General features: G+C 33.5%; 5 protein-coding genes and 1 pseudogene across 5 annotated transcripts; 4 read left to right on the top strand and 2 right to left on the bottom strand.

The window, feature by feature from the left end:
• The first annotated feature begins 600 nt into the window (after window positions 1–600).
• LOC108846140 (developmental protein SEPALLATA 1-like) lies at window positions 601–2,791 on the top strand. The gene is made up of 7 exons (XM_018619362.2): window positions 601–925; window positions 1,654–1,735; window positions 1,815–1,876; window positions 1,964–2,063; window positions 2,163–2,246; window positions 2,383–2,534; window positions 2,659–2,791. The coding sequence occupies exons 1-7, from the start codon at window positions 741–743 to the stop codon at window positions 2,744–2,746; spliced, it is 753 nt and encodes a 250-aa protein (XP_018474864.2). The 5' UTR covers window positions 601–740; the 3' UTR covers window positions 2,747–2,791.
• Window positions 2,792–4,056: 1,265 nt separating this feature from the next.
• LOC108845619 (uncharacterized) lies at window positions 4,057–5,502 on the bottom strand (annotated as a pseudogene).
• Window positions 5,503–5,908: 406 nt separating this feature from the next.
• LOC130510140 (uncharacterized) lies at window positions 5,909–8,544 on the top strand. The gene is made up of 3 exons (XM_057006487.1): window positions 5,909–5,913; window positions 5,998–7,442; window positions 7,524–8,544. Exons 1-2 carry the CDS (start codon window positions 5,909–5,911, stop codon window positions 7,043–7,045), a joined length of 1,053 nt encoding a protein of 350 aa, XP_056862467.1. The 3' UTR covers window positions 7,046–7,442; window positions 7,524–8,544.
• On the top strand, window positions 7,108–8,567 carry LOC130510139 (uncharacterized). The gene is made up of 3 exons (XM_057006486.1): window positions 7,108–7,207; window positions 7,264–7,442; window positions 7,524–8,567. The coding sequence occupies exons 1-3, from the start codon at window positions 7,108–7,110 to the stop codon at window positions 8,565–8,567; spliced, it is 1,323 nt and encodes a 440-aa protein (XP_056862466.1).
• Window positions 8,568–8,759: 192 nt separating this feature from the next.
• LOC108845620 (uncharacterized protein At4g04775-like) lies at window positions 8,760–9,526 on the bottom strand. The gene is made up of 3 exons (XM_018618799.2): window positions 9,436–9,526; window positions 9,211–9,359; window positions 8,760–9,137 (listed from the first exon to the last, which is right to left on the bottom strand). The coding sequence occupies exons 1-3, from the start codon at window positions 9,473–9,475 to the stop codon at window positions 8,871–8,873; spliced, it is 456 nt and encodes a 151-aa protein (XP_018474301.1). The 5' UTR covers window positions 9,476–9,526; the 3' UTR covers window positions 8,760–8,870.
• A 5,884-nt stretch (window positions 9,527–15,410) lies between these two features.
• LOC108847974 (rhamnogalacturonan I rhamnosyltransferase 1) lies at window positions 15,411–18,318 on the top strand. The gene is made up of 8 exons (XM_057005370.1): window positions 15,411–16,248; window positions 16,337–16,404; window positions 16,482–16,570; window positions 16,660–16,825; window positions 16,916–17,205; window positions 17,292–17,496; window positions 17,575–17,732; window positions 17,807–18,318. The coding sequence occupies exons 1-8, from the start codon at window positions 15,939–15,941 to the stop codon at window positions 18,051–18,053; spliced, it is 1,533 nt and encodes a 510-aa protein (XP_056861350.1). The 5' UTR covers window positions 15,411–15,938; the 3' UTR covers window positions 18,054–18,318.
• Window positions 18,319–21,997: the final 3,679 nt, after the last annotated feature.

Here is a 21,997-nt window from a genome sequence, read left to right as displayed (position 1 = left end):
TGTTGCGTCATATATAATGTTTTCGCGTTATATATAACTAAACATGACACAATTTGTTATTTTGATATAAACATAGAATTCTTAAGAAATATTTGTATACAATCAAATGAACCTAAGAAAAATAATAATAGCCACCATATAGACATGAATTCAACCTGAAGCGAAGCACATAGATATGTTCTATTAACTGATTTAAATCCATTACAACTCGCAACATTTTGTGAAAATTGATTTTAGAGATAAATCGACTGTGGTAAATTGAATGAACTACTAAACCATATTGGATCACGCGCTTAGAGAGCGTGTACTGCGGAGTGTTTGTTTTTTTGTTTGTCAAAAGAGAGATGGCTTGAAATGAAAACACACCACCAAACCCTAACCTCACCTTCACAAATTTTCTTATCTTTAGCTCCCAATAGATTCTATTTCCACAGAAAAAAATCTCAACTAGATTCACAACCTCCACACACTTCCAAAACATAGAGAGAGAGAGAGAGAGCGAGAGAGAGCGAGAGAGAGAGAGAGAGAGAGAGAGAGAGAGAGAGAGAGAGAGAGAGAGAGAAACAAGCACCCTATGGTACCTGTTCTTGAATAAAATTAGGGCATATTTCCTTTCTCAAGACGACCCTAAAGAACTATAAAAAGACCAGATATCAGAATTTGTGTGTGTCTGTATATAGATAAACATTTACATACCCATATATATACAAGAGGAAACTATAGAGGAACAAAAAAAAAAAATGGGAAGGGGAAGAGTAGAGCTGAAGAGGATAGAGAACAAGATCAACCGACAAGTAACTTTTGCAAAGCGTAGGAATGGTTTGTTGAAGAAAGCTTATGAACTGTCTGTTCTTTGCGATGCTGAGGTTGCTCTCATCATCTTCTCCAACCGTGGCAAGCTCTATGAGTTTTGCAGCTCCCCAAAGTAACCACTCTCAGAAACTCTCTTTCTTGAATTTTTAGCTTTTACATTTTTTTTTTTTTTGCTAGATCTGAGCATAGATCTCTGTCTGATCGAACTTGTTTAAATAGATCACACGATCTTGATTCCAATGAACTTAGATTAGTTTTGAGTTCTTGAATTTTGAGATCTGGTTTCTTTTTTCTTCATGTTATTTTTTTTTGTTAAAACATTTAGAGCTCATGAGATGTTTTGCAATCAGTTTTGTGTTTAATTGTTTGTTATATAAAAATGGATTTCAAAGTTTTATATTTTTATAAGGTTTTGTATGAAAAGGCACATTAGTTAATACATATGTGCTGGTGTGATAATTGGAAACTTAAAATTGGATACATATATACACAGGTTTCTATGGAAATAAGGATCCAACGTAGAATTAATGGTAATATATGGTTCCATGCATTAACCAACTGTTAGTTCGTACTTTATGGTGGTTAATACTTAAAACGTGTGTGTATCTATGAAGGTTTATATATGATTCTCTGACTATTTTGCATTATATGTTTCACATGTTTAAAATCGTTTGATTATACATCAAGGACAATTTAATTCTTGTACTGAAAATGTTATTTACATTTGTGAAACTCAAAATAAAGTATAGAGATATAATGCTTGCAAATATTATTTACATCGTGATCTTCTTGATGATTAACAATTCTTCTTATCCTCTTATATTTGTGGTTTCGGTTCAGCATGATCAAGACGTTGGAACGGTACCAGAAATGCAGTTACGGTTATATTGAAGTCAACAACAAACCTGCCAAACAACTTGAGGTGCGCTCTTTAGTTAGATTTATATCATAAAATTTTCAAGAAACATTGTTTAAGAACCTATGTTTCCTTGGAATTTCAGAACAGCTACAGAGAGTATCTGAAGCTAAAGGGTAGATATGAGGGCCTTCAGCGTCAACAAAGGTAGATCTCTCCCTCTCTCTCTCCATCTATATATACAGGACTGTATATGCCATTCATTCTTGTGTGTATGTGCATTTGTTGGTGCAGAAATCTTCTTGGTGAGGATTTAGGACCTTTGAATTCAAAGGAATTAGAGCAGATTGAGCGTCAACTAGATGGCTCTCTCAAGCAAGTCCGCTCCATCAAGGTCATATATATACACATAGACATGGAATGATTCAAATGAGAGTGGTGTGTGAGAATGTTTGTTTTTTGATAATGATTACTATATATATGATTGTTGCAGACACAGTACATGCTTGACCAGCTCTCTGATCTTCAAAACAAAGAGCAAATGTTGCTTGAAACCAATAGAGCTTTGGCTATGAAGGTAAATTCATTTGTTGATGATCATTTTACTCTCTCTCTTTTCACAACATTTTTTTTGGCAAAATCTCTAGCCTTCTTGTTTCTGATTTAGAGTCTTTTGGTTTTGGTGAAAACAAAAATGGTAAATGTTTATATAGCTGGATGATATGATTGGTGTGAGAAGTCATCATATGGGTGGAGGAGGAGGAGGATGGGAAGGTAACGAACATAATGCTTCCTACGTGCATCATCAAGCTCAGTCTCAAGGACTATTCCAGCCTCTTGAATGCAATCCTACTCTGCAGATGGGGTATGTCCTTTATAATATCTGCCTTGAACTATACCTGCTTGTGTACTTCACTACTGAGAATTGTCTTTTTGAGGTTGTTGAGTATTATGAGGATGATCGAAGTTGTGGTGATTGATGATGACAGGTATGACAATCCAGTATGCTCGGAGCAGATAACTGCAACAACACAAGCTCAGGCACAGCCAGGTTACATCCCAGACTGGATGCTCTGAAAGTCATGTGATCAATTCTAATGCTGTGATCAACCTCTCCAGCAAAAGACCCTGTTTTTTATATATAAATTTATTGACACAATTAAGACTTGGATTTGTAGACATAAGTGTGGCTAAATATGTAATGTCCAGTACATTTGTGTATTTTGCGGAAACCTTGCTATACTAAGGATTGCTATATGGATGGGGAACTTGATTTACCATTGAACCCGATAACTTAATTATCAAATTACTGCAAAAACAAAGCCAAAAAGTTTCTGTGATACTTAACCTTCCTTGCAAATGCATTGATTGAAGATTCAAAAAAAAAGGGATGAAAATGAATAATACCTTCAAGATATGTTGGACAAACATCTTCATCATCAGACATTATTATAAACACGCCTTGGTTACTACCAGCATCCATTGTCTTTTGGCTTAGGAACTCTCCTACTGGATTTAGAGAAGTCTTCTTTGGAGTTGTCACCAGAGATAATAAGCTTATCAGCCCACTTTCTTCTTTCCATTGAGAAAGACTCAGAATCCTCATCATCAGTATCACTTCTCAAGGGCTCAGCTTCCTCCTGTGAATGGCTTGAGCCCTTATCCCGTCTTGAGACAAGGGAATCACGCCGTGGCCGCAAGTAGTTTCCTGAATCAGAATCATAAGGCAGAGGCCTTGGAGTAGAGTGGAATGTGTTGGACATAAAGTTATCATAGGAAGTTATGGATACAGTAGTAGTAGCTTGTAAGGAGGATGGGAGAGAGCGGGTTTCGCCTCTTCTGAACAAAGAGATATACTGCAAAGAAAAATAGATCAAATCCAGAGCTGATTCAAGAATGTAGCAGTTCCAAAGTACAGGAGTAAGTTTATGTGTGTTTGGCCAAAAAGAAAACTCGAGGCTTCATTCAGGGAATTAACACAAAGTGGAAAATGCAAGCAAATGTTCCAGTTGAAACCTAATTTCACCAAATCCCTAACAAACACAATAAAACAGAGAAACATATGATAGCTAATAACCTTTAACAAAAAATCCACCATGTGTTAAATCAATTAAACAGACAAAAAAGCAACGAACTTTGACCAGAAAATAATAACATGTTGAGATCATATGCTCATAAGCTCATTATCCAGTGCTTTAACATCAATTTATAAAAAAGAAAAACCAGAGGAATTGGGACAAAGACTATACCTTTCACAAAGAAGAGAGACAAATAGAGATGAAGAAGATAGAGCTCTCAATAGCTCTCAATTGCCATTTTATATATACTCTTGACTCTTCATTTATTAGTTTTACATATTATGCCAAAAAAAAAAAATTTGGTAGTTTATGAGATGATATATTTACAAAAAAAAATGCATTAAGATGGAAGTTCTGACTTTGATTCCAGTGCATATATATGTTCACCAATAGTAAATCCAAACCTTGCAAAAAGAAAAGCATTGATCCTTTCTTTGATTTTTACAGAACAAGAACAAAAAAAATAAGTTTTTTTTCTATCTCCTCCCAGAGTTAAGCAAGCATGTCATAGTCATCCAACTTGTCATTATACTGAAGCACGTTGCGTTTAATCTTGGAAGAATCAACCCAAGTGATGAAATCCTCCATGTTCCTAGTCACTAAGAAAGCTGGATCAGTTATCGTGTCTGGTCCTACACGAATGTGTCCTTGGCTCCTTGCTCTATATACGTCACTGCTTCTGTCAAGTGCTCTGCGTACTTCAGGTGAACCAGCACTGTCGATAGCCTGCGCCTGCAAAAATAATTTAACAAACTAAAATGAGATCACTCACTGGTGGCTCTCAAAGCGTAAGAAAGAAGCGAAACCATTACCTGCACAAGGAGGAAACTGATAATTTATCGGTTAAAGCCAAGCTTTTCCTAGTCGGTATAACGCCCATGTTGTATCTGTCATTTCAACATACAAGGAAGAAACATAAGCACCACTTATCAAAATTACAAAAAAAAAAAAGCCTTTCTTAGTCCAGAGTAGAATCAGTAGAATGGTTCTTTATATATATATCTATGGTTATATTATACAGTAACTTAGCTAGCTCTATATAGAAGCTAATGAACAAAACCGCTTTTGTAATAATCCGGACTCAACCAGGTTCCTCAAGATCGTTAACCAGAAAACCAATTTAGACCAAACACTAAACCAGGATGCAATTCAACCAAAGCTAATAAACCACCATCAGTCTCTAAGATAACCTCCTAGAGCTAATGTTAACTTTATTTGTACAACACTCACAGTTTCTCAAGGAGCAAATCAGTCATCTGAAACCGAAAAGGATCTGTTAGGTCCATCTGTTTCATTACATTCGTCAGATTCTGCACCATCCTAGACAACCCTGAGTATCTGACAACAAAACAAAACTCAAAAATCAGAAAAATCATTGTTCGTTACGATAAAGAGAGGAACAAAAAAACATAAAGTAACGAACTTTTTGTAATCGTCACGACCACCCATGTGGTAACGATTCGTGATTAGGTTTCCGCGATGGCCACCTTCTCTTTTCCATTCCAAAAAGTTTGTTTTCCTTATAATCTTCTTCTCGTGAAACCACTGACGGCGAGGTTTTTTAGCAGAAAGAAGAAGAAGAAACTCTCGCTAAAACCCAGAGATTCCGTCAGAGAGGATTAGAAAATCAAAAACCCCAATCGAGGAAAGAAGGGAAGAAGCCAGAGGATTAATTAAGGGAAAACGGTTTATTCGTGCCCGAACTATGAGAGTTTGGGAAAAACATGCCTCCACTTTTTCTAGGTGCAAATGCATACCTGAACTATTCAAAATTTGAATTACATACCCGAATTTATAAAGTCTACGCAAATTCATACATTGACGTTAGCGGTGTTTAATCCTAGTTAACGGTGCTGACAAGGATGATTACGTGGCTAATTAATAAATTTTACATACGAATGGGCCGTATAAAACATAAAATAAAATGGGCTAAGGTTTAAATATTCTGGGCCGGATATTAAAATTATCTTGGGCCAAATATTAAAATTTGTGTGCCTTAATTAAACGGCGTCGTTTCACTATTCATCATCTCTTCTTCCTTCGACGCCATCGACGAGAGATGAAACAGATCCTATCAGTTTTTTTTTTGTTGACTCAAACATCTCTTAATCTTAGTTGAACTCGTCTATCGATAGCTGGGCTGTTAATTTCGTATGGTATGATGAGGTAAGTCATCAATTAAAAACTGCAATTAAAATTTTCTAGGTTAAATTTTAGTTTGGATTGACAGTAAATATTTTTAAATTTCAGTAAAGCAGGAGATACTACATTTCAGATTAGGTATGGTGGGAAGTTTGCGACTGATGGTGGAGATGTTGTCTACATGGGTGGCGAAACTCATATACTTCATACACAGGCTGAAGCTTTGTTTAGAGGTCTGCATGATGACAGCCCCATATCTATGTCGGGTCAGCGAATCTGGTACAAACTACCGTATGACACCATGAAGCATCTTGAAATCTTAATTTATGGCGCTGGGAGCTTTGCAAGGATGTGTGAAGCTTCCAAGTGGACTAAGTATATTGAAATTTTTATGGAGCATGAAGATGTGAATGGTGATGAAGAGGATGAAGATGTGAATGATGAAGAACATAATGAAGAAGGAGAACCAGTGGGACAGAATGGCGAGACAGAAGAAGATAGTATTGAAAGTGGAGATCGTGAATTTGAAGAGGACAAACGCGTTGAAGCTGCTGTGGGAGAGATCTCTGATGGTGAAGATAATGAAAACTACAAAAACACACCTCCTTGTTCTGATGGCGAGGAAGAAGAAAATCCTAGGCGTTATCAAGGATGGAAGAGAGGCAGTGGAGAGTTACACATTAGGCAAGTGTTTGATAGTGTGAAAGACTTCAAGGATGCTGTATTTGAGTACGCATTAAAAGGAGGATGGAATATTCAGTTCACGAGATGGGGCAATGTAAAATCTGAGGCGATTTGTGGAGTAGAAGTAGATGAAGGCGAAACCCCATGTTCTTGGAGAATATACTGTTCGTATGAAGCATCTGTTTCCCAGTGGATGGTAAAAACGTTTCAAGATGTCCATACTTGCTTTAAAGATGGACGTTGCAAGATATTGTCGGATTCACGCATAGCTAAGTTGTTCTTAAATGAACTCAGGGAGGATCCAGAAATGAAACCAAAAGCAATCCAAGATCAGATTCAGTTGCGTTATGACTTGAATCCATCTGATGACCAATGTCGGAACGCGAGGAAGAAAGGTTTGAATCTCATTCAAGCTGAGTATGATGAACAATTCCGCAGGATTAAAGACTACGAAGTCGAAATTAAAAGGTGAGGCATTCACTTAAAGCTTTGTAAATTGTGTGTGTTTTGACACTTTTCTGGTGGACAGGACAAATGAAGGATCAACAACTGATCTTCAAACCGTCATTGGGGCTGGTGGACTTGAAGTTTTTGACCGTTTCTACGTTTGTTTTGCTGTTCTCCGAGACATATGGCTAGCCTCATGTCAACCTATCTTTGGGATAGATGGGTGTTTCCTCAAAACCGCAGCAAAAGGCCAACTTCTAGCTGCTGTGGGAAGGGATGCAAACAGCCAGATATACCCTTTTGCTTGGGCTGTAGTGCATAAAGAGAATACAGACACATGGGCATGGTTCTTGCAGAAGCTGAAGAATGATTTAAATCTTGGAAATGGAGATGGTTTCACCCTTGTTTCAGATCGGCAGAAGGTAAGTGATAATTCATTATGTTTTAGTTAATTCTTAAAATATTTTCTTATGGTCTCTATGGTTATTATGGTGGTTACTTAGGGATTACTTATAGCTGTCGATGCCGAGCTGCCAAATATTGAGCACAGAATGTGTGCAAGACATATCTACGGAAATTTAAGGAAGCTACATCCTAACAAGCCTCAGATGAAGAAGTTGTTTTGGAGTGTTATTGAGAGTCATAACGAAGCTGACTACAAAGTAAGTTTGAAAGAGTTAGAAGAGTATGACAAAGAAGTCTATGCAGATTTGATGGCCAGGAGACCCGAGACTTGTAGCAGGGCCTATTTTTCGACTACACCATGTTGTGAAGATGCTCTAAACAACAATTCAGAGTCTTACAATAGGACACTAGAGAAGGCACGTGCAATGCCATTGGTGGAGATGCTAGAGACAATGAGACGATTAGCTATGAAACGTATTGATTTAAGGAAGAAGATAGTCAAGAATTACAAAGGAAAGTTCAGCCTGAAGGTTACTAAGATGATCGCATCTGAGACAAAATATAGGAAGTATTGTAAGTCTCTTCCTGGACCTACTGGTGAGTTCGAGGTCACTGAAGATGGAATTCGGTATGCAGTTGATATGAGAGAAAAGACATGTAGCTGTAGGAGATGGGATTTGACTGGGATTCCTTGTAGACATGCGCTTCGTGTGGTTTTGGATGAAAAAAAGACATATAAAACCGACAATTTGGTGTCTGATTGGTATTTGACTTCTAAGTGGCAGCATCAATACTCAGACTCGATCAGACCAGTAAGAGGGATCAAGTTTTGGGTTCCATGTGGTGACTCAACAATACAAGCTCCACCAAGAGATATCTCCAAAGGGCGCAAGAAGAAACCTCAACAAAGAATCAAAGGAGTTAACGAGTCTCCTAAAAAGGGAAAAAAGGTAACTGGTCACAACCGTGTGATGCATTGTTCAAGGTGTGGTTTTCCTAAACACAACTCTTCTAAGTGTCCTAATGCTGGAGTTCCTTGTAAGCCTCGTCCACCTAAGAAGCAGAAAACAACTATATCACATGATGAAGTTGCAGTTGATCTTGGTGAAGGACCTTCTCAAACTCAACAAACACAGACTTGAAAAATTGCTTCTTGATGAAGTTGCACTTGTTGCTTGTTATTTTCAGACTTTTGTTATTTTCAGACACTACTTTTGTTGTTTTATGACTTACTTCTCTTGTTTTCAAACATATATGCTAGTAAGTTTCAGTTTCATGTTTCTTAATTATTGAGTACTCTTCCATATAACGAAATTCATTCATTCAAATATGAGTCTTACAACTTAGTTCACCAAAACATACATTCAAATCCAAATCTTACAACATACTCCGAAGAAGTCTTTCAAATTCAAATATAACACATGATATTTCACTACAAATCATTCTTAACCGAAAAAGTAATAGCAAACGATGGCAATGCCAAAACCAAACACCATTACATTCTTCATCGACTTTACCTCATTGATGCAGTCAATCCTATCTCTCTCCTGCTTGGCAATCGCTTTCTTCATTTCTTCAAGCTCCTTCTCAAGTCCAACTACTTCACCTCTTAAGTTTGTTATGTCTCCTTTTACATCACTTAACATAACAATCAAATCTTTAATCTCTTCCACCATACTCTCGTCTGTCCATTTGAAAAGATGATACTTGTCCTTCACAAATTTAACCCTAAAGTCATTCTCAAATTTCAAAACAAATATAAACATATCGAGAGATTAATGTTACCTCTTCTGATCCGTATGGGCAACAATGGAAGAGCCTCCCAGGGTTTTTAACAGTTCCAGATGTTCTAATCACTGCCTCTTCACCACATCGACACGCTTTTGGCATTCCTCTCTGCCGATTTCCACCACGATGTCTCCAGTTGCCTCCGCCTACATCATACGAAGAACAATTGTTTAGGGTTAACAGAGAGAGAGTAAATCGTCATGAAACATGAGATTCATCTACCAGAAACCGACGACGAGCTTGGATTTTCTAAGCTAGACATTGTTCTTCCTGAATCGCCTAACCCTAGATTTTGTTTGGTCTCTCGTCGATGGCGTCGAAGGAAGGAAGAAGAGATGATGAATAAATTAAACGGCACCGTTTCATTAAGACACACAAATCTTAATATTTGGCCCAAGATGATTTTAATATCCGGCCCAAAATATTTAAACCTTAGCTCATTTTATTTTATGTTTTATACGGCCCATTCGTATGTAAAATTGATTAATTAGCCACGTAATCGTCCTAGTCAGCACCGTTAACTAGGATTAAACACCGCTAACGTCAATGTATGAATTTGCATAGACTTTATAAATTTGGGTATGTAATTCAAATTTTGAATAGTTCAGGTATGCATTTGCACCTAGAAAAAGTGGAGGCATGTTTTTCCCAAACTCTCATAGTTCGGGCACGAATAAACCGTTTTCCCGGATTAATTAATCCCTGCCGTGTTCCTTTTTGATTAACTTTCGAGATCTCTAAGGCCCAATTGTTCAAATTGGGCTGACGAAAATCTTAGATAATTGGACTTTTGTTCTTTCATTTTACGTGCATATAATAACCCAAGGTTTTGTTAGTACTGACATATAATTTTTTTTTTGGAGAGAAAAATATCTAAATTTAAAATTGGAAAGGAAAACCTAAAATATAATATTTTAAGTTTTATTTTGTAGTTCGGTAAATATTTTTTTCATATAATTATGCTATTTGTAAGTTTAAATTTGATGTGATATATTTATAAAAAATTGTAGTGTTATTTTCAGGTTTCTCTAGCAGAATTTGAACATAGGTTGGAAGATTTGAAGTATTCAATCGTTGTTGTAAAAGTGAATGGACATTTCAATCGCTCCACGATTATTGTAGAAGAAAAAGATATCTTTTTTTCTTTAAAAAAGGGTATATAAAACTGATAATACACCATATTTCTTTGGAGATAATTTATACAGAATATAATCTACTAAATTAGATGATTAAAAAGAAAAAAAAATCAAATCGAATGCAAAGGTTGGTTTGGACATATATGTACTACATGGCTACCACTCACTCGCACGCATAAGCTTGAAATGTGAGACGAGATCGAGCCACCGACACAGAGTTTCATAGCCATGTTGTTAATTCCCTTGTCAACTTAATATTTTACTCGTGACCATGGTGAAAAAAAAATCCCATAACGTACATGTTAATAAAAATACTCGAGAACTACAACTTCTGAAATAGAAACGATATAACTAAACCTACGAACTTTACACGTTTCTCTGTTTTGCTTGTTAACATCTGATATAAAATGACAATTACAACAAATATTTATAGAAAAATGTTGAGTCTTCTATTTCACATTGGAAAGATGTATTCTTTTTAAAGCATAAATAATCAAGTCCGACAGCAATGTAATGACCGATGTCGGTGGAATGCATATGGTCACAGAAAATAGCATATACTTTCATGTGTTTGATCATAATTCGTTGGTTCTAAAGCTTTATACAAAACATCGCATCTCGTAATGAGACTTCGACGTTATCGACAGACTAGACCAAACACCTACTTCTGTTCACATTTATTTCACAACTATTAGAAAGATGAGTGTACCCATATCTGTACGTAACACATAAATTATTAGTATTACACTTAAATGCATGGTTTAGTGTTAGTTTATGTAACTTAGCAAAAAGTGTTGTAGATGTTCTATGTAGCTCAGGCACGTAATGTAGCTAGATGCAGGCTTGCAGCTCAATCATGACATAGTATTGTGTAGATACCCGGATGTCTCTTTTAATGGTTCTTTGGTTAATTTATAGTTATGTCGGCGGACGCAGGTTGAACAAGGATGTGGCAAGTGCCCCATGTTCTTTTTTTATTTGATAACCCAGTATCCGATCACTAAGCGTGATCGACTAGTCCACCGAACTTATGTCCATGCCATTACAGGAATTTTTAAGCTTTCACTTAAGGATTTCTGGTTACGCGAATTTTTTTATTTTCCTTAAGCAATTAGTTCAAACTTTATTTATATGTCCCTTACCTAAATATATGTTACACCAAGTGCCCCATATTAAATAGAACTCTGGTCCGCCCTTAGTTATGACTCGTTTACCAAGTAATATATTACTACTTCATTGCGTACTAATAATACAAAGTAGACTAATTACTATGTTATGTTATAAAAAAAATTACTGTGTTATAATCTTCAGTTCGAAAAATATGCATAGTTTATACTCCAGATCGTTTTATTGTCCCTCCCCCAGCTAGATTATATACATTCGATCGATCTAAACTCAACAAAGCTTGAAGGAGATTGATCGAGATTTTATAACCGAACAGCATTGATATTGTTATTTATCTATTGATGTAATCGTGAGTTTTACTTGTATCTATAACCTGTTCAATGCTCACAACTTCACATCCACACGTGTACACATTCCTCTTCTTTAGAAATTGTCGTCACATGTGTTTTAATGATAAAGCTGATCTTTCGTTGTCTATAATCTGACGGAGGGGTTGCTTAAAGTAAACAGCTGCGGTAACTAAAAACTTTAGTTCCTCTCAGATGTTTAATGATTTCATATAATACTAGATTTTGACCCGCTCGACCGAGTGGATATCAATTTTCATTTTTTACTTTGTTTATATTAAATATTATACATGGTTTGTAATTTGTGTACTAATATCATATATTTAAAAATAACAATGTGCTTAGTTACATCGAATAATTTTTTGTATTCTAAAGTAAATTATATGACCAATATTTATTGGATATCATATAAACAAATCAAACATTTGTATAATTAGGTTTATGTATAAAATATCTAGAAAATAAATTTCTAAATTAAAAGTAAAAAACATATACAAATATGAGTTAGTATGGTATTAAAAATTGATACATTAGTTATAAAATTTGTAAAAAATAAAAATATAGACAATTTATTCCATAGAATATTCAATTTGTATAATTGTATCAATAGTTTTCAAAATAGAGAAGGTGTATGCACTGTGAAAATATTTTAAATCACATTAGCAAAATTTCCAAAAAGTATAGATTTTTTTGAAAATTTTAATTAGTTAAGAAGCCTAGGAATGTGATCTAAATTTGTAATAAGTATTTATCTGTATAAGTGATTATATATATTTTAAAAATTTACCCGATTAAATAATTGTTTATATGACATTTTTAAACATAATAATTTATAATTTATATTGAATAATTTTATTTTGTTTTATAACCCACCAATTGTATAATCCATACGTTTAGAATATGACCCAATATATCGGTACAAATGTATTTTTTATGGATCAAAATTTATGATAATGTATAATAAAATTGTTGTATATATTATTTAAAATATATGGTGTTATATATTTTATATTTTCAACATTTATCATACTGAACTTACATTGTGATATTATTTATATGAAAATATATGTGACATAATATTTTTATATATTATATAAATGATTATTTTAATGTGACTTTTATTTTTAGTTATTACTAATAAATAATAAAAATATAATTACATGTTTAAAAATAATAATGTTTGTTAAATATTTAAAGCTATGTTTATTAGTTATTTCCAAACACACACATATATAAGAAAATAGGAAAAAAACAATGAATAATATAAGTTAGGTTTATTAATTATTGTTGCCAAATTTTTTTATTTCGAATTCGATTTTAGAAATGTATTAATTAAACAGAAAAAAAAATCATAAAAAGTAACCTACATTAAATAGAATTTGATTTTGGAAATACATTAATTAAACCAAAAAAGACAAAGAATTTTTAGGAAACACACATTAAATAACTGAAAAAGACAAGCATTAATATAGGAAGATTAATTAAATGTTCAGTGACATATCATTGTAAATAATACTAAAAACTAAGGGGTATTTTTAAAGTGTACTTCTGTTTTAATAGAATAGATATTTTTACAAAATCCATATTTTTAACAGTTGTTAAAAACATGATAAAACTTAATAGAGATATTAAAAATAATTAATAAAGCTATATACACTGTTTATGTTTCCCTTATATATATACAATTAGTATTTTAATTTCGTTTGTGACTTTGAATAAAATCACTAGGGCTGTCGGACTGCGTTTATATATATCGAATCTCTGTTTGTCCAAAAAAAATATTGAATCTCTGTTATTGTTTCTTGTAAGAATCTCTGTATATACATTTATATATATATTTTTTTTTTGAAAGCTAATCTCTGTGTATTGCTGTTCTTGGTTTTTAAATACTTCAGGATTTTTCGTGACAAAAAAAATACTTCAGGATTTGAATATTAGTTTCTAGTAATAAGTCTGTTTTTGTATTTTAAAGGGATCCGTGACAGTTTGTTAAAATATGTAGCCTATTAGAACTATTAATCGACAGTTAGTTAAAATAAACCATCCAGAGCATGACAAAATTGTAATCAACTTTCAAAATCAAATACATTTTTCAGTCCAAAAATCTTAATTTAGTTCTATTAGTGGCTGATTTGTTAAAAAGTTTTAAATGTATCTATTAATATTTTTTGTTACTTGGTTTCGAAACAAAACATATTAATTCCTTCTTATGTATTTATGCATTTGTTTCCTATAAGTACCACTAAATCTCCTCACAAGGAAAATCCCTAAATTAAATTAAAATAAAATAAACACAAACACCTGCTCAATCTCTTACCGTCTCAAAGTTATATAATATGTTCCTAAAATATACACATGCATTTTCGAAATCTTGAATTTTATAATGGTAAAATGATAATGCATTCGGCTCGGGGGCAGATGTATACCATGCTTCAGCTGAAATCAAGGTAGCAAATAGTTTAAGTTGTTGTATAAGTATAATTTCTAGTTCTGAGAAAATGTTATATAGTTTCATAATTTTTTTTTTTCAAATCGTCGAATTCTTTTAAAATAACAAACCTTACAATTCCACAATTTTTTTATACTTCATACTGGATTGACAAATGACACGTGAACAATAAATAGAGTTGGCTAATTTACATATTTATTTATTATACAGACTGTAGACTTACTTTAGTTTATTTATTTGCCAAATATTCAACACTGTTTTTGGATCAATCATTGTCCAATGGATGTCATAATTGTGAGAGATCCACAAGTCTAGAATATGCCATTTTCAAAACAATTGTATATATATATATATATATATATATATATATATATAGGTTGCTAAAAAGGTATATCTTACTAGATACATGTGATCCAAAAAAAATCTTACTATATATATATATATATATTGGATCATATATAAAATTGAAAACTAATTTGATTTTTAAATTGATTAGTTTTAGATTTTGGAGCAGATCAAAACACCTTAAAGTTTACACATTTGACTATTGTATGCTGCATAATGTTTTGTTAATAGTTTTGACGGTTAACTTTGTGATTAGGTTTGCTTAACTACATTATTAATTAGTTGGCTGCTAATGTGGTTTAGATATGAGTGAAAATTAAATAATTATTTCTTAATAAAAAATACTTTAAAGAAATGTTTCAAAATTTAAGATATTTTGATATTTTTAAAATGATTTAACTTCATTAAAAATCATATATGTTACTAGTATTATTTCTGATAGGTTCATTTATTTAAAATCTATATTATAATTAATAAATAATATTATGTTTCAATTTTTTTTTTTATATATTATGGAGTGGAAATATAGTATTTTCTCTATTTTATTTTTTATCCAAAACACAGATGAGTGCGTGCGTATAAGTTATATAACTACGAACAAAAAGATAATATAAAAAATTATATGTTTATTTAATTAAAGGTCTACTTTGGCTTTGCATCAAATAAAATAATAATAAAGAATCCCAAAACACTAATAACGAAAATATTCCTCACCATTTCGTTATAATAAGAAACGACTATAAATAACAGTTATTGCCGACGAAATGAAATAGAGAAGACATAAAGGACCGTTCTTTTATTTTCCTTCCTTCCTTGGTACATACTAGAAAACCATACTCTCTCTCTCTCTCTCTCTCTCTTCTCCCTATATCTCCGACGTCCATTCATCTCGATTCTCCGGTGAAATCTCAACGGAGAATCTCAAACACCAGTTAAATCAAAGTATTTTATTTTTTTCTGCTGCTACTTTGATTTAAAAGGGTTGGTCGCCATTGCTTAATTCCAAACGCTTCTCTCATTGTGTCTGTTACTTGAAGTCTTACCTTCATCAGTTGTTCTGGGTTGCTGCTGAGAGTTTTAAAGTTTCCATTTTTAAAACCTAAAGTTTCTTCTTTTATTTCATTTTTATCCTAATTTAACTGTGCAAGATCTGGGTTTCCGCCAGATCATGGCGACGATTGTGGGTACTTAGAAAAAACAGTTTTTTTTCGAGGTTTGGTTAATGCTCATAGAGAACCCCATTAAGTGTTCGATGAAATGCCTCTGAGAGAATGAATCTCTTGTGAGAAGAAAGGGGAGGTAGTAGTTAGGTGATTAGCCAACATGTGTAAAACGGACAAGTTTGTTTACCACAGGAAACTCTGGGAGATGAAGGTTAGACTTTTAGGAGAGACCAAGGTTGAGAAACTCAGGAACTCGTTTGTCTCCAGGTCTCGTATGAGCTTATGGATGATTCGTGCTGTTACCGTTTTGTTGCTCTGGAGCTGTTTCGTTCATTTGATGGCTTTGGGAGAGATGTGGGGTCCGAGATTGTTCAAAGGCTGGCCTTCTTGTTTCAATCAACATGATCTGTCCACTGTTGCAGCAGACATGAGGTCTCTTCCTGCTAAAATTGCTCTTCCCCTAAAAGTAAGTGTTGAAGTTTGTGAGTAATAATGTAGCTGACTTGGAGATGAATCTGGAAAGTAATTTATTTATTTATTTTTATTTTGGTTTCTCAGGGGTATACCAGAACAATGGTTATCTTATGGTTTCTTGCAATGGAGGACTCAATCAAATGCGAGCAGCGGTAAGATGAGAAAGAGTACTTCTATGTGCAAAGTTTCATCTCTTTTGCTTACTTTCTTTGTGGTCTGCTTTCTACAGATATGCGATATGGTAACCGTTGCAAGATTCATGAATGTCACACTTGTTGTGCCTGAGCTTGACAAAACCTCGTTCTGGAACGATCCCAGGTATGTCTGTCAACAAATGTCACTTGAAGCTGAGCTCTGTTTTTTTTTTCAAACAATCTCCTGATTTTGTTTTCTTATTTGGGGGGCAGTGAGTTTAAAGACATATTCGATGTGGACCACTTCATAACTTCGTTAAGAGATGAAGTCCGTATACTTAAAGAGTTGCCTCCAAGGGTTAAGAAAAGAGTTGAGCTTGGAATGTACCACGAAATGCCTCCTATCAGTTGGTCAAACATGTCTTACTACCAAAACCAGGTTTATATTCTACGTTCTGATACTTTTTTCCAGAGTTTAGTTACTCGTTTTACTTCTTGTGGTCCTCCTAATTTCTTCAAACCGGAACAGATCCTTCCATTGGTGAAGAAGCATAAGGTGTTACACCTTAACAAAACCGACTCACGACTCGCTAATAATGGACTGCCTCTGGAGGTTCAGAAGCTGAGGTGCAGAGTGAACTTTAACGGGCTCAAGTTCACTCCTCAAATTGAAGAACTAGGTAGACGAGTGGTCAGTATTCTGAGAGAGAAAGGTCCCTTTCTCGTCCTGCATCTCAGATACGAGATGGATATGTTAGCATTCTCCGGTTGCTCACATGGTTGCAACCCCGAGGAAGAAGAAGAACTAACAAGAATGAGGTACACCAAAAAAAGTTCCAAACTTCCTTGTTGGTCAGACTTTGATGGATGATATGTTGATGTAAATCATCCATCTTTGCTTGTAGATATGCTTATCCATGGTGGAAAGAGAAAGTCATAAACTCTGAGGTGAAGAGGAAAGAAGGCCTTTGCCCTTTAACTCCTGAGGAAACTGCTCTCACGCTGACCGCGTTGGGCATTGATCGTAACGTTCAGCTTTACATAGCTGCTGGTGAAATCTACGGTGGTGAGAGGCGGATGAAGGCTTTAACAGACGCTTTTCCAAATGTGGTAAGTAGTCAATTTTCATTTTCTGCAATTTTTTTTCTAACTTATATAACTTACATTCTCATAACCTAACTAACTCAGGTCCGGAAAGAAACGCTACTCGATTCCTCTGATCTTGATTTTTGCCGGAATCATTCATCTCAAATGGCTGCACTTGATTACCTAGTGGCTGTGGAGAGCGATATGTTTGTTCCAACTAATGATGGGAACATGGCAAGAGTCGTTGAAGGTCATCGCAGGTGAAATGTCCTTATCTTTTCTTCTTCTATCTATATCATCCTGAGGCTGACACCTTTTTTTCTTCCTTCTACAGGTTCTTGGGGTTCAAGAAGACAGTTCAGCTGAATAGGAAGTTCCTAGTTAAGCTGATAGATGAATATACCGAAGGGTTGTTGACTTGGGATGTGTTCTCTTCCATGGTGAAGGCGTTTCACTCTACTCGGATGGGAAGCCCGAAGAGACGGCTAGTGATTCCAAATAAACCAAAGGAAGAAGACTACTTCTACGCTAACCCGCAGGAATGTCTGCAGCTGTTAGATGAACCATTGAGAGTCATTTGAAGAAGGTGACTTCACCATTGGGGAGAGAACGGGTGAACATGTGGGTTAAAAAAGCTCTAGTTTACAGTCTGAAAGATGAAGTTACAGTTGTGTGTTTTTACAGATTTTAAGTTACTTAGGGTTCTTGGTAAATAGATTTCTGAAAAAGCTTCCATGGATGGAGAGGAAAAAAATGTTGATTTGAAGCTTATATTGTAAAGTTTGGCATCCATGGCCTTGCCAGTTTTGTTAGCTAAATAAAAAGTGCCATTTTATGTACATTAAAGCTTGGTTACGTTTTATACTATATATCAGATTATGATTTTTCTCTCTTCATAAAAGTAAAATCTCAATATTTCTACATTGGTAACAAATGTTGTCTATACAAAGAAAAACATATTTTTAGCCAAAAAGAAAAGCATAATTAACAAATAAAAGTTATAGTGACATTTTTAACAATCTTATGTAGGTATAGACAATACAAATGACCAATAAAGGAAATCACATTTCTAAATAATAATTCAGAGTATAAAAGTTTGGTTTGTCAACAAATAATTCATGTTTTTGTTTATGAAAAGTATAACTATGGTTAGTACAAGAACAATTAAGTTTCACCTACTAATTCAATATGCTCCACTACCTAAACATCTAAAGTGGAATCCGCTCCACTACACGACGGATACACTAACTTTCAAAGTGTGTTGAGAACCACTTTGGGTGCAAAGCCAACCATAACACCTTTTGTTCGTTTTTGTTTACAACCAAATCACTTCAGTGTTATTTTGACAATGATCTTGAGAAATAATGGAGAGTCGCCTTGACTCACTAATCCATTATGTTTGTTTTAAAAACATTTACAAAATATATTAATATAAACTATTTCAAGAAAATCATGTGGATTGTATCTCGAGAAAATACATATCATTTGAAGAGATAGATAACTCCATATTACATAGTTTTCAAGTGATCCAAGAAACAAAACTATTCTAGTAATTATACAAGTGATCCATGATATTCTTATATAGCTTTATTTATACTAGGTAAATACCCGCGCTACGCTGCGGCGGAAATTTTTATATACGATTTTTTAAATAATATTCATATATTTTAGATATATAGAACTTTTTCAATTCTTGAAATTTAAAGAATATTTGGTAAAAAAATGTAATTAGTGTATATCAGTATAAGTTAGATCCAAGTGAAATGACTCATTCTTAATATATATATTTTTGGCTCATCGCGCGAGTTTCTATTTTGGCTGTGTTCTTGAAATATATATTTTTTGTTCAAGTTGCTGTATTTTTCTATGTCTATTACCACGAATCTAAGCTTTAGGATTTGGTTGATAGAAAGGAGGACACTGTAAACTTGAACAACCTCACGTATCATCATAACTCATAAGTGAAGGGAATCTGAAGTTATGTCAACAGTGTTTTTAAACCCGACCGTACCGATAGACGGACCGGGTTGAACCATGAATAGGACAACAAACTTAGTTAGGTTAATATCAAAATTCAACTAAAGTTGAACCAATTAAACTCCATATTGAACCATCAAAAACCTTAGAACCGGTAATCCATTGAACCGGCTAAACCCCGGTTCGTATATAAACCAAAATTTTGTTAATAAAATAGTTATTTAAAAAAGGTAAAAACGTTTTATGAAAGATTAATAAAATATTGTCTCTTGTTTTTTTCTTTTAGCGTCTCTGCAACTCACAAATCATAAGATTTATAAATTTTAATTTTTATGTCAATATATGGTTTTTATCTACTTCTCTTTTTGTTTCTTTTAAATTTTATTTCATGATCGCTTATGCTAAAAATTTTAATAATTTATATATTTATTTTTTTGAAACTTTTATAATTTGTGAAAGAACAAAACACCTGTTTTATTTCAGAATATAATTTTTAATTAATGTATATAATTTTTAAAAATATGATGAAGATTTAGATTGATAAAAATTAGGGAATAAAATTTACATGTGCTTTTCGTACTGATTTTATATTTGAATTGTTAAATTATTTTATTACTTTTTATATTTTAGTTCTTTTTAAGTTTTAGTAATATTATGGCTATTAATATATTTTTGTAAGAATATGTAAAGAAAATATTATTTTTGTGAGAATATGTAAAGGAAATCATACGATAAACAACAATTAATAAGATTTTTTTTGTGTGGTGCCACTTAATTCAGAAAATATTATTTCTACTACTACAGAAAATATTTTATATATGTATTTTCTTAATTTAAAAAAAAACAATTACACTTCAATATATATCATCATAATTACACTTCAAATTTTTATACTAAAATTGTTCTTCTTGACCCAATCTTTTTATACCTTTGAAAAAAATCTTATATAAAAATTTGATAGTCTATAACAAATTTTGACGATTGGTCAAGACTAAAGAGAAATGGTAATAGTACACTTCTAAATTCTATTACAAAATTCATTGTTCGTGTTATAATTTTCTCATTTTCATTGAATGTTCTTTGAATCAAAAAGAAAGGCACATAAAATTCCCATCCTCCCTGTTTCAGTGACATGCTTGTAGGAAAACTAACATGCTTGTCTAGGCTACTAAAGTAATACCACTTTTATAATCATGGAGTTGTTCTCCAATTTGTTTCTATCTTGTCCTCCATCTAATGGTTGTAAAGTATTCTTCGGTTAATAATTTAAGAACGTCAAAACGTATTTAACGTTTTGAAATTGTATTAGATCATAAATCTAAAGATGAACCTTGAGATTCATGATTTAAATGTTACAAATAGAAATCTGTTAGCCTACAACAAAAATGATTAATTTGTTGGTATCTTTTAGACCTTTCTTGTCTATCATTTCCAATTTGATATAGTATGAGAGGGAATAGCATTAATGGTAAAACTTAGGAGAGAAAACAAAGATCCTAACAAAACAGTTCAAATGAAGTAGCATACTTTTCATTGCCCGCTTCTTGGCTCATGCATGGAGCTCAAATCAACTTCATTACCCAGATAAGAAAAATAATAAAAATATTCAACATTACCCTTTTATATATACTCTTCTGTCTAAGGAAAGGGTATCTCGAACTCATTATATGTAAATGAATGAACTGTAATCTCGGTTTCAGAGGTTAGCCTGTTCAAGTCAAGATGAGAATCATATCACTAAAAAGGTTATATCAAACACAATTTGTTAGTCTTACTGAAATGTTTTAAGGAATAAAGTGACATACTTTCGATAAGCACACTGCACAAGTGTGTTCTGTAGCTCTATTGTTGATGAAGCTTCTCAGTTGTAGACACTCTATCAAAGTCCACAGCTTCAAATATAAACATGTTATTCTCAAGCATTTGTTTCCCCACAGCAGTAGCTATCCTACACTTTAGTCTTTTGCCTAAATCTCCCAAGCTCTTCTGCAAGATGAGAACTGTCCTAGTTAGCTATGATTATATCCGTTCAACAAATGGTAAACTTCGAAGTGAGATACGAATCCGGAACTTGGGTTTAAAAGGTTAGATTGCATGAAGGGAACGGAGACAGTAAATATCACCAGGTCTCTGTGAAAAGTAACATACATATATTTCTAGATATATATGGAAAATGTAAAATAACAAGAGATGAGTAGAGACAATTGGTTACACAAAGACAAACCTGAAATTTTCTGCTTTAAGAATAGGGTTCTCCACATCTGCGTTAGGGTCTCCGATACACTTGTCCACCTTCTTGAGATCAATGTCTGCATGCACATAACAGAAAGAGAATCTAGAATTAGCCATTACAAGCTGATAGTTAAAATCACAGGAGCAAAGACCATAGGGTCATGACAGTACTTAAAGAAACGGACAGATGTGTGGATATTTAAAGACAAAGACAATAATTTTGCTTTATCATCTTAAAGAGAAATGCAGCGGAGGAATATGTTTCCAATCCTCTGTTTTGTCCCCATAAGCTTTTCTATTGATTCTATTTCAGAAC

This window comes from Raphanus sativus, chromosome 3 (assembly GCF_000801105.2).
Source record: "Raphanus sativus cultivar WK10039 chromosome 3, ASM80110v3, whole genome shotgun sequence".
NCBI lineage: Eukaryota > Viridiplantae > Streptophyta > Magnoliopsida > Brassicales > Brassicaceae > Raphanus > Raphanus sativus.
This window is presented reverse-complemented; position numbering and strand designations above follow the sequence as displayed.

What these genes read in the sequence shown, in the direction of transcription:
- LOC108846140 (XM_018619362.2), top strand. Translation starts at nt 741, where the DNA reads ATGGGAAGGGGAAGAGTAGAGCTGAAGAGGATAGAGAACAAGATCAAC. An exon ending in AGCAAGTCCGCTCCATCAAG is followed by an intron (nt 2,064 to 2,162) that starts GTCATATATATA and finishes TGATTGTTGCAG; the next exon opens with ACACAGTACATGCTTGACCA. An exon ending in ATAGAGCTTTGGCTATGAAG is followed by an intron (nt 2,247 to 2,382) that starts GTAAATTCATTT and finishes ATGTTTATATAG; the next exon opens with CTGGATGATATGATTGGTGT.
- LOC108847974 (XM_057005370.1), top strand. Translation starts at nt 15,939, where the DNA reads ATGTGTAAAACGGACAAGTTTGTTTACCACAGGAAACTCTGGGAGATG. An exon ending in TCAATCAAATGCGAGCAGCG is followed by an intron (nt 16,405 to 16,481) that starts GTAAGATGAGAA and finishes TGCTTTCTACAG; the next exon opens with ATATGCGATATGGTAACCGT. An exon ending in GTCGTTGAAGGTCATCGCAG is followed by an intron (nt 17,733 to 17,806) that starts GTGAAATGTCCT and finishes TTCCTTCTACAG; the next exon opens with GTTCTTGGGGTTCAAGAAGA.
- LOC130510139 (XM_057006486.1), top strand. Translation starts at nt 7,108, where the DNA reads ATGAAGGATCAACAACTGATCTTCAAACCGTCATTGGGGCTGGTGGAC. An exon ending in GCTGTTCTCCGAGACATATG is followed by an intron (nt 7,208 to 7,263) that starts GCTAGCCTCATG and finishes TCAAAACCGCAG; the next exon opens with CAAAAGGCCAACTTCTAGCT. An exon ending in TTGTTTCAGATCGGCAGAAG is followed by an intron (nt 7,443 to 7,523) that starts GTAAGTGATAAT and finishes GTGGTTACTTAG; the next exon opens with GGATTACTTATAGCTGTCGA.
- LOC108845620 (XM_018618799.2), bottom strand. Translation starts at nt 9,475, where the DNA reads ATGTCTAGCTTAGAAAATCCAAGCTCGTCGTCGGTTTCTG. An exon ending in AAGCTCGTCGTCGGTTTCTG is followed by an intron (nt 9,360 to 9,435) that starts GTAGATGAATCT and finishes CGTATGATGTAG; the next exon opens with GCGGAGGCAACTGGAGACAT. An exon ending in GCCCATACGGATCAGAAGAG is followed by an intron (nt 9,138 to 9,210) that starts GTAACATTAATC and finishes AAATTTGTGAAG; the next exon opens with GACAAGTATCATCTTTTCAA.